Here is a 17,756-nt window from a genome sequence, read left to right on the forward strand (position 1 = left end):
CAGAGAAGGTATGTTAAAAGGAGAGTGGTAGAACAGGAGGGAGAGGAGAGTGATGAGTGAGAAGGGGGTTGGAAACAGAGAGGGTGGTGGAATGGAAGAAACTAGAGGAAGAAAAGAAGAGGAGGGGATTTGTCAGTCACAATTTAGAAAAGACTGTTCAGTCTAGAGGCAGTCACCTGACCTATACATTTCCACATTGTCCTCCTTCAAATACTTTCAACTGAAAGGACTGACAGCTCAATATTGGTTGAAAAACTAATCATCAAATTATAGTTATAGTCTTAATCCTCAGAATCAGTGCTGTTGGCACAGTGGCAGCTAACAAACAGATTTGCATATGATGTTTGGCCAGTTGCCACCTTTGACTGCTTTTTCTGTTGTTATTATATTTATTTTAAGTAAATGGTCAACAGTAGGGTCTCCAAAAAGTTGCACAGCCCTGTGCAATCCCTTTAAAATATGCAGCCCCCATAATCTTTGTAGATCTTCTGCGCACACACACACACTGTATAATCTAGGACTCGGTGCTGCTGGTGTTTGAGATGCTGTGAGTTGCCAGTGGGGAACAAGTACAGGGCAGCAGGATTACAAAGTCCATTTATGCACGCCCACAAAAGCACAACCACTTGTTCAGAAACAGTTCAAGCTTCCTTTACAAACACACATGTATTACCCTGGAGGCAGCAGCAGGGAAGGTAAGGCTGACAGACGAGGGTGAGCAGGAGAGAGTCAAGGTTGAGCTGGAGAGAGAGGAGGTTGTTTTTTCAAAGAGGGCGTCTGAAAGCTGAGGCAGGGGTGGGAGACAGGAATGTGCGAGGGAGATAGGAGGTCAGGCAAAGGGGCCAAGGATACTGAGTAAGAGAGAGTGAGGCTGGAGAGGGGAAGAGAAGAAGCAGGCGAGTGCGGGAGAGAGTGAGAGAAAGGCATGGTAGAGAAAGAAAGTCACAGCAGCAGTGAAGAATGAAGTGGGGACGAAAGAAGAATGTGGAAGTACAGTGAGAGGACAGTAAAGTAAGGTAAAGAGAGAGAGGAGATTGAGTCAGAAAAAGAAAAGGGTGATGGGGAAAAAGAGATTAGGATACGTTGGAGAGAGAGAAAGAGGAGGCCACTGCAGGGAGGCAGGAGGATGAGATGGGTGTGATGGAGAAAGAGGAGGGTGAAGTCAAGAGACAAGAGTGAGGCAGGAGGATGCAGAGGGTGGTAAGAGCAAGACGAGGTGGTGGCAAATGAGGGTGAGGCACAGAGGAAGGAGGATGAGGTGTAGAGAAAGGAGGGGCCGGCAAAGAGAAAGGGGCGTGAGATAGGAGAGTGACAGAAAGAGAGAGTAAAATAGATAAAGAACTTAGCTACACAACAAACCCTTAGAGATAGCGGTAACACTAGTAAGCATGACCCACAGTATGCAGAGCATGAAGCTCATCCCCTATAAGACTCCCCGGCATGACCAGACCCAGGTCTCAGACACTCAGGGGATGCTATGCAAATCCATTCATCATCATGGCCCACCTGTGCTTCTTCATGGCCCTCCCAGATCCAGTAACCTGGAGCCGGGCTTGATCCTCGTTAAGGCCTGCAGTGCGGGCTGCTCGTCCGAAGGGGTAGTTATGAATCCCATTACACACTTGTAAAACAATGTTGAATTGGAAACAATTCTTCAGTTTCACTGCCATATTTAAAGTGCTAAATAGTCTTTTTTCCTAATTCTGTTCATAGAACGAGCAGTGTTCTGTGTAACGTTGCACCACGGGTCTCACAATCTCAACAAGCACTGGCAAAGCCAATAGGTTTTGCCTTTGTTTTTTCATTTGCATTCCATCTTGCTATCAAACTGGATTATAAATATTACAAAAAGGTTATAATAATGTTTGCTTTAAAATTGATAAACCGTTTATAGTTGTTTATGTTGTCATGTATGTTAAATTAATAAACAACATAAACAACTATTATCAAATTTAAAACAAACATTATTATAACATTTTCCTAATATTTATAATCCATTTAGATAGTAAGATAGAATGCAAAAGAAAAACAAATGCAAAACCTATTGGCTTTGTCAGTGCTTGTTGCTTGTGGTGCTGTCAGGTGAGTAAAGAAAGGACACAGAGAAGCAAACATTCTTTAATCCAAAAATGTTTAGAACAACTCTCTTTGCCACTGTTCAGTGGGATTTAGTTTTAAGGGGGCTCGATGATTTAAAAAAACATAAAACAGCACCAATCATATTATAAACATTATCTCGGGAGCAGGGATTGCTCACTTAGGCCTAGATTTACTAAGCCTTTGTGTCGCTTGTTTGATGCAGGGCAACAGAAAGGCTTATTTGGAATTTAGAAAGCCACGCAAGGCCTGATTTGTGTGGCCTTGTATGTATTTGTAAAGCAATGTAACACAGCGCAGCTGCTTGGGCTGCATTATGTTACATTTCCACCTTTCAGGCATTCTATGGGTGGAGAATGGGCAGTTCCATGCATCCATCCATAGAGTATTGTGCATTCTCAGATTTACTAAAGCTAGTAAACCCTGGAATGCATCAGATTGCCCCAGTGAGGCATAATGAGAGCATAGTCCTCCTTGTTATTTCGTGTATTCTGCACAACAAATGGACAGAGGAAAATGCCTCTACGGAATTGTTTTTTTTTTTTTGTTGTGCAGGACGGAGTCCCTTCCTACACACAATCCTAGCTGTAAGGTAGGCACCCCAAGAGTGCGTGTGTTGGCGCTAGAAGAGAGCAGAAATGTTCTGTTATCTTTGTATATATGGGGCATATCATCCTTTCACGCAACGAGGCGTAGCACCTTTGGTTGCTCCCCTGGCTTGTGTAAAAGTTTAGTAACTATGTCCCTGTGTCTGGGTGAAAATGTGCATACCTGTTTGGTTTGAAATTTCCCCTTCTGGACACGGGCTGCACGAGTAACAGCATACTTGTTTCTCTCGTTCAGGGACTTTTCTGAATCCGGGCAAGCAGCTTGGACTGCAAACGGAGACAGGAGTCTGTGAAATGTAAAAAACGTGAAGAGCTGTCAAAATGAAGGTGGTTTCAAGACACGCCCCAGTGTCTCGTTGTTTCACTGAGTAGAAACCAGTCTGATTTATTTATTCATTTTCGGTATTGTCATATTGCAAACATAAATGGAAACTGTGGCCAAATAAAATAGTTACACGCCAAGTCTGGTGAAAGACATTCATCGTGAAAAACTAAAGCTATATCAACGTCAAGCAAAGGAATGACCAAGCTCATTGATCTGCAACAGCCAATAAAAAGGAACAAGTGTAGAAAAAGAGGAAAGAATGACATGGAAGAAAAGATCAAAAACGAATATTGTAGTTAATATTACAATTGGTTTGGAGAACATAGCCTGAAAGGGCCTCCCACACATTGTCGCACGATCTTTGACTGATATAAACTTTCCTCCAAAGACATAAGATGTCAATGTCCTGGGTTGGACAGACTATTTCCAAGTGAGTCTTTCTTTTCCAGTTTCACCACACTGATGCTCTTCCAAACTGTCGAAGCTTGCATGACTCAAAGCTTCTAATCTAACATTAGGTCCTTATCATGAGTAATATCATTAAAAACAATTGCTTTGTTAAAGACTTAAGGATGAACGTAAGAATCAAGGTCAGTCCTAACAACAACATCCTCCCTGAACGGTCTCAGAACTCCAAAGTTACTAACAAGTGAAGTGGGACTCTCCGAACTTCTTCACACTTATTGAATCCCTTTGCAGGAAATTAGTTTTAGCCATGTTCTTCTGAATTTCTTTTTTTGGACTGCAAGTAGTATTTCAATCTCAGGAAAGTTGGGGCCTGGCAAGCAACTTGCAACTGCATGAGCACTTCTATAAGAAAACAAATATTTGGCATATATGACCCTTTGTTTAGCCAATTGTGAATTGTGCACAACATGAAGTTACATTTAGTGACAAAGCCTTCAGTAATCATTTCCTTAACTTACACCTGAAGCAAGGGTGTACACAAGGCCACAGGCAGCTCACGGAAGGCTCCCTTGATAAAACAGAAAAGGCAAGCTCAATTTGCAATAAAGGGTCCAGATTTAACTCTTCTGTAAGTGTGTATTAAAATGTTTCGAACAGCTCCTTGCCCTATCAATCTGGAAAATAAGACTTTATTTAAGATTTAGTCTCGGATGAGATCTCCAAATGATATAGTTGACAATACCAATTCACCACCTGTTCCAACCAATGTGCGGAATAATAATAACTGTTAGGAACTTGAAGAAAACGAAGGAAGTGAGTAGGACACTGGAGAGACAAGTTCTAAATTATGCCAACTACAGCCAGTGATCGTCTTAGAACCACTACTTGGTAACCTTGGTAGAACACAGAAACGAAAAATAATTACTACAATGTTGCGAACAAACACGTATTAACATGCAGAACCGGAAACAGAACCCATCAGCTTACCTCTCAACTGGCTGCAAAGTGCTACGACTAGCCTAGGCCCTACCAGGTTCCAGGATCAGAGCCGAATACACAAAGGTGAAGGGCTCAGTACTGCCAAGGCAGCATGTTGACAACAATTCATAGAGAGCAAATTTTGATGCAGATGAGGATTAATACATTTTATAGGGCACTGAGAAGCAGTAGAGGCAGTGTGATCTCTGAAAGTGTTGAAGCGTAATACTTATCAGTAATTCTAGTATGCTGCCAAACAAAACAAGTCTGGCTTCATCAATAATCATTACTGAGCGCTCTCCCCATATCATATTTTTTTAAACGGGGACAAATAGTGAATTTTAAACAATAATTTTCACATACCTTCGCTAAAAGCCATTGCCTCTAAAAGGGCACGTATCATTGGTGGCTTTTCGACAGAGGTATTAGGGCATGGGTACTCGCAAACATTTTCCCAGGGGCCAAAAAGTTTGGTCTGTGACGTGCTTGGGGGCCGCATTGATGCCAGGGCGGTGGCGGGTGGGTGGGGTGACTAGGGGGATTGGTGGCAAGGTAGGTGTAGAGGAACCAAAGGATATACATCTAGTGGGTGAAATAAACAATGGGAAACCAGAAAACCTAGAATTAATCCCGGCTTACCCACTTTTCCAAATTTTGTGATCCTAGGCAATTGTTTAGTGCCACTTTCCCTCCTTTTTCTGCATTATCACATTTAAGATGACCTCGAAATACATGATTCATGGTGTGCACTGCACAAAACCTGCTTCTATGTTTGATTTAATAAACTATAATGTTGTCTATGTCTGATAGGAACCCAGGCCGCCCATAAAGTGCACATACCAAGTGACTTGCCTCTTTAATTTACTATTGGTGGTGTTCTCAGGGTAAGGGAAATAATTAATGTTTTCAAATTTGTGTTTGAAAACTATCACTTTAAAATGAATACATCACAATGCACTGATAAAATAAATTGTACTAAGGCGAAAAAGGTTCTGCATGTTAACTAAATACACTTAGTTTTGAAGAGAGTGTCTTAGTTTTACACTTATGCTGCAAGAGGTCTTTAAAAATGAAGGCGTTTCTAAAGTTAAGTGCAGGAGTCCCTAGTTACTTCCTTTCTTTAACACCAGTTAAGTTTGAAATAAATTATTGTGTGTGTATTTAATATTTTTGTTAGTGCGGAGTCGAGCAAACAGCTGCCCAGTGCTCTTGTTGCCCTAGGGGCCACATGTAAAGGTCAGAGGGGCCGCATGAGGCCCGCGGGCGTACTTTGAGTATCCCTGTATTAGGACAACACCCTGTCACCTGTGAACCCCACCTAGTTCCCCTAAACTATTGCTCAGTGCTATTTATTTCATTTTCCATTGTTGATGAAAACATATCATTTGTGTTTCCATGTACTCTGACTGTGCAGGCTTCTCTGGGCTCCTGATAACAGATGGGGGACGCTTACCATGGGTTCTCTCGTTTTTTTTTCTTCAAAATTTGCCTTGAGTGCCGCAATATGTTAACATTACCTCCAGTGTGCCAATGCCAGGATTTTGTCATGGGTACCACCTTATGCCAAGAGTTGAACAGAATATGCCAGTACCATAATTTTCCATAAACTGGCAGGTGTGCATAGAGCACACCAGTCCCAAGACACAATGCCTAACAACATAAGTTGAATTTGAGCTAAGTAATCCATAGTAATCCAAGTTTTATTTCAATTTCTTCACTAGTTTCAAAGTTCATACATAGGCAACATGGTACCATTCTTCAGATGCATGGAAATGCCTATTTAGGCTTTATTTCACAGCATGTCGAAATTCACGTTTCATCCTGGGTAACCGTGATAACATAAACCCTATGCATTTCAGTCATCAAGAGCTTCATCAGGTGTAACTATAATGTAAGAAAGAAGTCCTTCAGCAAACTACAATGATGTTATGCATATAACCATGAGTAAACGATTAAGCATTCACTGTATTAAAATTAAAATTTTAAGCCGCCACCAAAACATGTTATAAACGATTTTCTCAAGAATAAACACACTCTAATTGGAACCAAAAGGAAAAAAGCAAAAAGTGATCAATACTTCATGCTTCTCCAAGTGCGGTGACATTGAAAAATGTGCCCCTTGCCACATAATGTTGTGAATAGAAGGCGAAGCCACCATGAAACCCAGCTGAAAGTAGACCTAACCTAACCATTAACTCCACTTACCATATGTGTAGAGATACACTGGAGATCATGGTTAGGTTGGCACTGGACTTTGGAACCAGCAGGCATGATTCTCAATGAGGAGCCAGTGAGCAACAGCACCAGGGTTAAGGTGGATACTTACTGCAAACCATCTCCCAGCTTCTTAATATAATTGGAGGTAGAGCCCCTAAAAGCTGGATAGGAGCTTAGGATCCTGCTGCTCTGCTTCAATTATTATTGACCTCAGGGATCCACCGATAATGTCTCTGACAGCCTAAGTTTAGCTGATATACTGTGCTGCCTGAGGCATGCACAGTATGCCTGCTAAGTAAAATGGATTGTGCCCGAGTAAAGGAATTGTAGTTCAGTTACACCTGTCAGACTTGTGCAAGCTAGCCATCCACCTACAGAGTGCCATGTTTTGGACAGCACTCTGTAGATGAATCGTGCCTAAGCTCCCCAACCCCCAGTTCTCCCACCAACTATCATCAGAAGACTGGGGAGCTTGAGAGGGATGACTTTTGCACTGACCGTACTCATGCAGGCACAAAATCAGTTTTTTTTAAGAGCACTGCTACATTTGATAATGTGCACTGTGAGCACAGGCAATGGGCATTATGTACTGGCTCTTAGGTGGCAGGACTGTGTTCTGATGCTCCTGTTGATGAGCCACCACTGGTATTGAGGAGCGAGGCAAGAGAACTAAGAGGAGAATGGATAAGTGTGCCAGAGAACACTGTGAACCTGTGGGACGCATGGCCAAGTAATAAACAATGCAAAAACAACAAGGTGATGGATGGAATGCTTGAATTAATCTCAGCCAATGGCAACTGCTCGAGCGGCATCCAAATCCATTGTTTTTTTGCCCACCATGCCACCCCAGTTTGGACCCAGCCATATGCAAATCAGTCTTGATCCTAATCCCCATGGGAACAGTCCAGCCTAAACTGCCAGGCCATGTCATCCCAGGACTGGAAACAAGCATTCCAGGACCGGTTCCAATGTTGAGCAGGGTTGAGGCTGATTTGAACGTGGCTGGGTCCAAACTGGAATGAGATGGCGAGCAAAAAATACAATGGATTTAGGCTCAGATCTGTGACTGTGGTGAATGTTTGACATTGTTCGGCACTCCGTCCATCATCTGTTTTTTTTTGCAAGTGACAAACAAGTCATAAACCAAGTAAAAAAAACAAAAAATAACTGGAATATGTTGCCAGGCACCTTCCCAGATATAATGTGAATCTTATAGATCAATTTTACCCCATCACCTCAGGCATCCTGCCCCATCCTTGAAGTGAGCACCACATAGTTCTCATCCTTGTTTCTATGTCCCCTGTCTTCCACATTTTCTGTGCCTGGCTTCTTAAGTATAGGTCATAAGCCAGGATATTGGGTTGTACATACTACATTCTCCTGCTCCTCCTTACTATTCCTGTCAGATGTTTTCTTATTTGCACCCACAAAAGTGTGCAGCCAAAAAATTAACATTCACTTAGTACCTACATTATGTCCACGTTACTTTTAAAGTAACAGTTTTGCATAAAACTTCTATTTGTCAACTTCTGTCAGGAAACAGAAAAACAGACAGAACAATTTAGACAGAGTGGCTTAATCATTTCCACCTTCTGGACGGCCTAAGCCTCAGAGACAATTGGAGTCATTCATACATCATCCTTCCGTGGAGCAATGTCCCAGAGTATCAGTTCCACTCCTGCCTGGTGTCCCTCCTGGTCATTGTTTGTCCCTCACCTGATCCCAGGCAGTCTGTATGCCCGGATCCAATAAGTTCATCGTCTGGGAAAGAAAGTTTATCCTGGGAAGGTCCTCCTGGTTCACAGTGCCGATGGTAGTCTTCAGGGGCAGCTCCTCCATATGGGCAGAGGAGCCTCGCCCCCCGCCAGCAGCAGAAGCTGCAAACCTCTCAGAACAAAAGGATAATAAACAATGTTTATTATCCTTTCGTTCTGAAAGGGAAAGGGCCACGGGGTGACGTGCTCTGAGGGAGAGTGCAGCACTTTCCCTCAGAGCGCATGTGTGTTTGGCCGGCCATCTAGGGCCGGTCAAACACACAGGCACTGTAGGCTATCTCTAGTCCAGCAACACAAGCCTGTACAGGCTCCCAGTCTGCCTGGGAGCCTGCGCCTGCACCCTGCGACGGAGGAGTCGTGCGTGGCGAGTTAAGGTAAGTTTTTATTTTTCCAATTAATTTAATGTATTTCTGCCAACCCCCATGCCATGCCTGAACTCCCCAGGGAGTAGGAAACAGTGGTGAGGGGGGGGTCTTACTACATCAGTAAACCACGCCTGCCGTCTGGGCAATTCTCCTCCGTTTTGCCCCCCTCTGTTGCAGATTCTGTGCAAAAGAGCGCTTGTGTGAGTGTGACACTAGTGACCGGCACTTCACACCTGATATATACAAGTTGTAACAATGGTCAGGGCCACACAACCTAGGGCTGCTAGGGCAGGATGTTTACCTTACAAACGTGGAGAAAACCACAATGAAAACTTAAGGTCATCAGTGTGCCATTCAAAAGGACTCACAGTTTCATACCAATGTTTTCAACAAAGTTCCACCCCTTTTTCTTGCATTTCTGTTTTTCCATTGTCGTATGTTTCATTTACTTGAAAGCTCTTTATTATTAATGTCATAACTATAATTTCACAATGGCTTTATTAATCTTCTTGCTTTCTCAAATTTGCTTGAAAATGCACCATTTGCCCACTCTTTTTTCAAAATGTTCCTGGGGGAGGACCCCCCGAGCCCCTTTTGTGACAGGTTTGCTCGCTACGCTCACTCACCCCAAACTTTTACGCCCCACCACTTTCAAATGCCACCAGCCGCCACTGGCAGTCTCCATCATGAGTCATGTTGGAACAAATTCAGGTCTTGTAGAAACTGCTGTTCTCAAGAGAGCACCGGTCATCTTGGGTACAGCTTTTATTTAAGTGGCTTCTAGTTTCTTTAGCCTGCTTGCCTTCATACATCATTCAGGGTCAGGCCATATGCACGGGCACACCTCCATGGCTCTATGAAGACCCAGTTCTGCTTGTTCCAGTCTCTGGAAGCCAGTCTGCCCATTGACAGGCCTCTCTTGGATTGGACCCAAAAAGAAAAGAAGAATGACATTAAGTAAAGCAGAAATAACGCCCTAAGAGCGGTCAGCAACCACCTGTACCATCTCTGCTTCTCAGCACCTGTTGTCTGTGAAATCTGCTTCTGCTGTGAATCCATTCTAACACAAACAAATATATTGTTGGTGACCTTGTACAATCATGGAAAGAAACTACAAAGTTATGCACTTAACACTTATCCACGATACTGTAGAGGGTAAGTAATGTAAACTGATTAAACGTCTGCACCAGCGTAATCCTCGAACTCAAAAGTGGACCGCTGCTCATTCAAAGGATGTAAAATGGAGATACTGAATGAAGAAAATGTGGTGCAAGAGGTATTGAGTGTGAGACAGACCTCGGCCCAGGTTTTCTTTTTGTTTCAAATGCCCCATGTTCTTTTGCTGTATTTAATGTTTGATGCTTCTACCTTTGTTAAGTGGTTGACTCCAGCAGGTGCTAATGTTGAATGTTGGGAACTATGTGTGTGTGATTACTGTGATATAGTTGTCTATATCTCTGTGAAGAAGTCCATTGGTATTGGACAGCATTAAGGGCTTGTGCCAAAACAAGTGTGACGGAGTCCAAAGAGAAGATGAGAGAGATGGTGACATCCATTGTCTCTTCTACTTCTTTTTTACCACCTTCTGCGTTTTTGAGCCAACTAGTCCCATGTGATGAAGCTGGAATAGGCGCGGGCGGGCAAAATGTATCCACACTGTTCGCTCAGGCAAACAGCTTGGACAAAAGGTTACTGGTCTGGCCTGCAGGCCAGATATGCAGTTTCAAAGGATTCTGACTCAATAGGCCTTCCAATCAGTTTAGCAGATACCCAGGCTGTGTTTGCCTAACAATGAGAGTCTAGGAAGAACCATTACAGATTCAGAGTAACTATTCACTGCTTCGGTGTGAGAAAAGAGTGAAGCAGGACTGGGGTTTTTCCTCTGATCCTCTGGAAGGTATAAGTAGGATGCCCTTGGTCAGAGTTTGGATGGAGAAAAAGGCAAAAAGCTAAGGAAAGCTTTGAGGTACCATTCTGGGGAATGGCAACACAAAGCACAGAAGGACTGTATTTACAATAAGGAACCTTGTGAGAACTGGGTTACAATGTAGTAAAATCAGATAGCGCAAGAGACCACATCCAATCACAGTTGTGAGACTTTTTCCAAAATTTTGAAGAGATTTGGAATTGCCAAGGAAAAAGGTACAGAACCTTTTCTAAATGCCTGCCAATGTTTTTGATGAAGAAGTGTTGATAGATGCAGTTTCCTGATTTGTCCCACTCAGAGTTTTTCAGTGTGATGTTCAAGGCAATCATAATTCCGTGTAATAGAGATATCTGGTTTGTGGAGCCTTATTGGTCCTCAGCTTCCAGCTTTGCTCTGCCGATGACTTTAGATCTTTGAAATAAAGTTTCAAGTGCAAAGATTAACATAGGGCGAACTGTAAACCCTTCCATGGGTCCTTCATACCACTACCCTCTATCCAAGGCTGCCTGATTCCCAGTCAACCACATTGACTTTTATTGTATTTTGAGTTCCAATTACTTTCTATAAAATATCCAACCCACACCCTCTCAGGAGAATAAATAAATGGCATGTTCTAAGTTGTCCCCGTAAGACTCTTTATTTCATTTCAAATGAAACAGAAGCAAGCAATTAGAAAACTACCTGTGAATAACTTGAGTTCTAACCTCTTAACCCCCACCCCCCACACCCCAACCCAAGAACAAGTTGATTAGGCCTGTGTAGGCTTTATAATCTAAATGAGCATCCACAAATATCGCTGCTTTCTTTTTTTTAGTAAAGTGTAAGTTTGTAGAGCTTAATGAAAAATATCCTTGCAATCTTGAAATAAAGTTTCAGTTCTGTTAATGACACACCGATTTTTTTAAATTAAAACATTTTTTATTGGTTTCCAACCTTAGCATGGGTCAACAGACATTGTATAGATTAAGTACTTAACAAAGATGTGAACAAGCGGTCCAATTCTCAAACCTTCAGGTGTGTCTGAGCATTCTATAATATTGAACTTTGGTGAAGAACGAGGCCCTTCCTCTCCCTCTCCCCACCCCAGCCCGCTTCTGTCATCAGTCATATGAGTAAAGCCATATAGGTCGCAAGTATCAGTGAGCCTCTCGGGAGTACATCTCCTAGAAGGTAGGGCCGACATATGTAGTCTTCCTAAGAACAATGCCACCCTTTATGAATCATATGTGGGGAAGGTGAGAATGAGAACCTCTTGGGTCGAAATTTGTCTAAACCTCGGGCTTTTTACTCTCTCTCTGCTCACAGTATTGTTTTAGGGACGCTGCTAGCCTCATTGCTGTTATTCCTGTGTCTCATTCTGTGCCCTAAATGCTTCCACTTGTGTGTCCCACTCTAGGGATTTTGGTTTTCGTCTCATCCCTCTGTATTCTTCTCTCCTGAGTGCCAAACTTTCAGCCTGGCTCCAGCGTAATACTTCTTGCCTCCATGAGGGAATGGATGGGGCATGGGGAGACTTCCTGAGCCTTGTCAGCTGCCGTTTCGCCAAGAGCATAGTCATGTCCATGAAGCTTGAAGTTATCTTAGAGCCTCTTGTTTTAGGGTGTAGCCCCAGGAGTAAATAAGCAGGCATCCGTTCCACTGTCTCCTCCGTGACCTCTATCAAAGTGCATCCGTTCCACTGTCTCCTCCGTGACCTCTATCAAAGTGGCTCCTATTGTGGCCCCGTACTGTGAGAGGGACGGACACATCCAAATTATATGAAGAAGGTCAGCGTCAACGGTATGACACCGAGGACACTGCGCTGTTGTCGTGTGATTTATAATATTGAGCCTGTGCGGAGTGAGGTACGCTCGATGAAAAAGGTAAAATTTTATCAGTTTGAATCTAGTGTTGCCGGATACTTTTTACCATATTGTAATAGGAAGGCCCAAACTTTGGCAGGAATGTCTATACCTATATCAGTTGCCCACTTCGTTTTTAGCGTATCCAAAGACATGTGGAGGTCTGCTCGGTATAGCAATCTATTAAGATGCCTGCTGTGTCCCATTGTATGAAGAGCCTGAAGGGCTTCGTATGTTACTAGTTCAGTGCCCTGTGATTCCCAATGATTGCGTACGTAGGTCAATACTTTAGCATGGGTTAAAAAGAAAGTTTCAGACAAGCCATGTACTTGCAAAAGGCCGAGTGCGTCATTAACATGCCATCTTCAAACAAGTCCCCTAGTGTAAATGGTCTCTGCTGTTCCCAAACTCTGGGCATTATCGCCATGATAATTCCTGAGGGGGCAGGGAGCCTGCACAGTGGTATGTTGTGTGCATAGGGGGTTGATGAGGCTGTGTAACGTGTAGCTAGTTTCCAGTAAGCCAACACCGTATGCTAGAGCAAGGTAGTCCCGGGGGTAATTTTGCAAACCAAGGACAACGCAAACGATGAATGAAGCCTTTCTTCCACATCACAACTGTACAATTTATCTCTTCCAGATCATGACCAGCTAGCCAGTACGACAGCCATTGGAGTTGGCCCGCTATACAGTAGGCTTTGAAGTCTGGGGCTCCCAGGCCACCCATGTATGGGGGTAACTGTGATTTCCACAGGCCGACGTGACGGCAACCCTTCCCCCATATTAAATCAATCAGTAAGGAGTTCATTGTTCAAAATATACCAGGTGAAACCATGAGCGGCAGGTTCACAAAATGGTATAAGACACGGGGCAGCAGTACCATTTTTGCCAGGGCTACCCTTCCTGCCACCAAAAGGGGTAGAGTGATCCAGAAATCGACTTGGGACCGGAGCGATGTAATCGTCCAGCTTAAATTACCTTCTAGTGAATCCGCTTGGTCACGGTATATGCAAATAACAAGATAATTGAAGGATACAGGTGCTATTGCAATGCTCATGGGTCCAAATCGAACCGAAGGTTCCGGATAGGTGCCCCGGAAGGACTATGCATTGGTTTTATTGGGATTAATTTGAAGCCCTGATAGAAGTGCAAATCGAGAAAAAATCTGCGCTGCTCTCTCCGTGCCCTGCCGCTAATCCCTATAATACAGTATCATATCATCTGCGTTTAAGGAGCAAGCGTGGGTAGTGGGATTGAGCACAACTCCCCAATCACTTACGCTGTGGTGTGGGTTTTGTGCCAAGGGTTCTAACGCCAATACCAATAAAAGGGGGGACAGAGGACAACCCTGTCTAGTTCCACAGTATATGGGGTAAGAGTCGGAGCTATGCGCACCCGTCTTGACCCTAGCAGTCAGAGCCCTGTATAAGAGCTTCACCCACCGTATAACATCTGGGGGTATGCCATAGGCCTCCAGTGAGGCCAACATCTAGTTCCAGCTGAGAGTGTCGAATGCTTGTCCCATATCTAAGGAAATGCAGCCAGCATGCGGATATTGTTGTTTCGTCTCATCTATCAACTGAAATAGGCGGAGGATATTCATCAATGTACTGCGGCGTGGAACGAATCCACATTGGTCCGTGTGTACTAGCCCCGGAAGAAGTGGGAGGAGTCTGTACGCTAACACTTTACTAAGGAGCTTATATTCTGTATTTAATATAGACAGGGATCTATAAGAGGACATCTGTGTAGGAGATCTATCCAGTTTAAGCAGCAAAGTCACCACTGCTTCTCGAGTTGCGGCCGCAAGCATTCCTTCTTTGAGAGACCTATTATATAACTTCTCTAGGTGGGGGCGCAGGCGATTGGCGCATGTGGCATAAAATTCTACCGGCAATCCATCAGACCCAGGGGTCTTATTACTGCCCATCACCTTCAGTGCCTCGCTGATCTCAGTGATCACGATTGGAGCTCGCAGCGCCTCTCTCTACTACTGTCACCTGCGGAAGCGGATGTTGGTGCAGAAACGTGTATGGTGTTGTGGTCTACAGGCGGAGGCGCGGCACACAGGTCAATATAGTATTGACAGAAGGCGTCGTTGATGCTAGTCTGATTATTTACTATTCCCAACTGTGGAGTTTGTATCATTAATATAGGTGTGGGAAAGTGCTGTGAACAGATTTGTTTGGCAGTAAGGGTGCCAAGTTTGTCCGCTTCTGCATGTGCCCTTTGGGTATAAAATCTGTAATCCACAACACGCAAGCGCTCTAGGAGTTCTGCGTGGCGTATCTGTGCTGTTTGTAATTGCGCTGCCTTGGTGTCATCTAGGGTTGCCTCTTGTTCCAAGGCACCCAGATTATTTTCTAGGTGTATGAGGTCCTTTGGAATTTCCACCTTTGCTCCCACCTGCCTAGAAATGGAGGACCCCCATATTGCGACCTTAAGGGCCTCCCACTCGATCAGTGGGGAGGGGGCAGTGTCTGTGTTTTCTGAAAAGAATGTGTCTATAGTAGTAGCTAGTGTGTCCCTATAGACCGTGTCTTCTCAGAATGTGGGCTGTAGGCGCCATGTTGGTATCGGGGTGGGTACCCGTTCCAGGCGAGTTGGATCTCGAGCGGGTTATGATCAGATAATGTCTTGCCTAAATATGTAGCATGGGTTATGTGGGACTGCAGGCTGGAAGTGCACAGGAATCAGTATAAGTAAGAATGGAGCATGTGCGGGTAGGAGTAAAAGGAATATTCCTTCACGTCCCCATTATGGCTCTGCCATACATCCACTAGGTCCCAACTCTCAACCTGTTGTCACAATGCTCTGGCCTGGTGAACCAGTGCAGCACTTGGAGGGGTGGGTGTGAACGGTCAAGGAGAATGTTCAAGTACCCCATTCGAGTCCCCACCCAGCACCCATGGAAGGTAAGCCCAGTCCGATAACATGGTGGATAAGCATGCGTAAAAAGCATCTTGTTCTTGGTTCGGAGCATAAAAACATCCTAGTACTATCTGTTTTCCATACTGGAGTCCCCTGAGTACTACATATCAATCCTGTGTGTCAATCTTTGTATCTTGGACTGAAAACGGAATCTCTGCCGTTATCCATAAGGTTGCTCCCTGTGCATATGCTGAGAAAGAGGTATGGAACAATTGTCCCTTCCATCTTCGTTGCAGTTTTAGGTCTTCTGGTGTAGTAAGGTGGGTTTTTTGTATGAAGGCCAGGTGAGCGTGGCAACTGTGCAATTGCGCCAGCACCCTGTGTCGTTTATGGAGTGACCCCAGTCCCATAATATTCCAAGTAATTATATTGTATGATTTAGTGATTGTGGCAAATGCGATTAATGTAGTGAATGTCGAGAAATTTCATCCCCATGATGTTACTGCATTAGTGGTGACAGAAGCGTAATAATAACAATCAACACCCCTACCCAATACATGGTCCAGCGTGGAAAAATGTGCTCGACCAGTGCAACAAATACAACAAAACTGTATAAACATGAAGATAGCAAGGCTTTCGCTAGTAAGGTGTAGTGGTTCATATTCCAATCTATATATCTGCAAGGCAATCATATCACATAATAAAGGTCAGGACCCAGGTCTCACATGTAATAAGTTACCCAAATAGTATTTCCCAACTTCAAGCTAATAATACAAGGATATCACACGTAGATGGTGAAGTGCAAATGTAATGCTGGCTAACAACCATTATGTCTTCAAATAGGAATCGGTGTAGCGGTCTGGGTTACAGTGCCGTGGGATGGAGGTTCTCTCCAGCATCATTGCCAGGTTCTCTGAAGTGGAGCCGAGGAAACGATAAGGGCAGCCCTTTGGTCTTTCAAAGTTCATTAGCAGTCTGGGGCGCAATAGTTGGTAGTAATGCTACGCTGCTCTCAGTTTCAGAGTCTGAGTCCCCAGCCAGGGATGACTCTGTGCTGGACCTATGGCGGGGATCCCGTAGAGTAGTAGCAAGTTGAATGGCTTCCAGTTGACATACCTGTTGTGGGGATGGACCTCCTTCTCTGCCGTTTGCGGCGTCCTGTTTACGGCGGGCGTGCCGAGCCCGACGGTTTGATTTCTATGATGCAAACTCATGTTGTTGGTCACTCTGTGTTCCCTGGAAATTTTGAGCTAGCCATTCTCTGGCTGCTGTTGGGAAATCAAAGAAATTAGAACGTCATTCATGTATTACTTTCAATTTTGCTGGAAAAATCAGTGCATATACAAGGCAGTGTGCTCTGAGGTGTCTTTTTACTTCCTGGAAGGAAGCCCAGGGGCGTTGTACTGACATCGCGTAGTCTGAATAGTCTGAATAGAGAGATACTCTGGAGCCAGGACCATGAGCGGCGCGCGTTTCCACGCCCGGAGCAGCTGGTCTCTGTCCCTGTGGTTCAGTATTTTTCCCACTATTGGCCACAGTGGGGCCCCTTGAACAGTTCTCTTGGCCGGCACAAGGTGCGCCTGCTTCACAGTGAGCAGGGCAGATAGGCCTTCCAGCGGCACCATCGACTGTAGCCAGATCTCAACGAACTGAGTGGGGCGATCTACCTCGGTGCCTTCTGAAAGGCCAACAATACGGATGTTATTTCTGCACGCTCTGCCTTCGGTATCTTCGGCACGGTCCTGGAGTTGTTCCACTTGTTTGCGCAGTTGTGTCAACATTGAGTTGTACTCTGACTGTGCTGACAGCAAGGTAGCTAGCACTTGCTCCGTCGATTTGACTCTGTCCGCCAATTTATGCTGGTCATCTTTCAGCAGTTTTAGGTCCGTGGTAATAGCGCCAAGTCTCTGTTCCATTATTACTCTGGAGTCCTGAATTTCCTGTAAAATAAGATCTAGCTTGTCCCCTGATTGCTCTGCTCTCGTGGGAGGAACACAGTCAGATGGTGTGGAGGCAATCACCTCAAGCATCCCTCCAAAGCAAGAACTTTAGGTTAGCAGGGGTCTGCCTGCGTACTACATCTCTCATCACTCCTGGACAGCAGCAGCCATATTGCAGAGATCCCATCCATGCAACCACCTCACCTGATCTGCATCTGGTCCTGCAGGTGTTTGTGCTCTGCCGTTGTACAAGAACCCCACCCGCCGACTCTGGGGCCTCCAGGCTCAGCCGCTTCATATATGTCAGAGGTTGAGCCAGGAGTAGCCATCTTGGCGCACAGTTAGCCACGCCCCCACTAGTACTACCAATAATACAACCACTACTGCTACCATCAGCACCACCAC

At 44.5% G+C, this 17,756-nt stretch overlaps 1 protein-coding gene across 1 annotated transcript in view; it reads right to left on the reverse strand.

Moving 5' to 3' along the window:
* Positions 1-16,625, reverse strand: part of LOC138262391 (vomeronasal type-2 receptor 26-like) — a 32,437-nt gene extending 15,812 nt beyond the window's left edge. Inside the window, exons 1-3 of the mRNA XM_069212292.1 lie at positions 16,528-16,625; positions 3,161-3,243; positions 2,869-3,069 (exon numbers count right to left, since the gene is read on the reverse strand). Of these exons, the coding sequence (XP_069068393.1) occupies positions 2,869-3,069; positions 3,161-3,243; positions 16,528-16,625 (382 nt within the window). The remainder of the gene's footprint in view (positions 1-2,868; positions 3,070-3,160; positions 3,244-16,527) is intronic.
* Positions 16,626-17,756: the final 1,131 nt, after the last annotated feature.

The sequence above is a fragment of the Pleurodeles waltl genome, chromosome 10 (genome assembly GCF_031143425.1).
Source record: "Pleurodeles waltl isolate 20211129_DDA chromosome 10, aPleWal1.hap1.20221129, whole genome shotgun sequence".
NCBI classification, from domain to species: Eukaryota; Metazoa; Chordata; class Amphibia; order Caudata; family Salamandridae; genus Pleurodeles; species Pleurodeles waltl.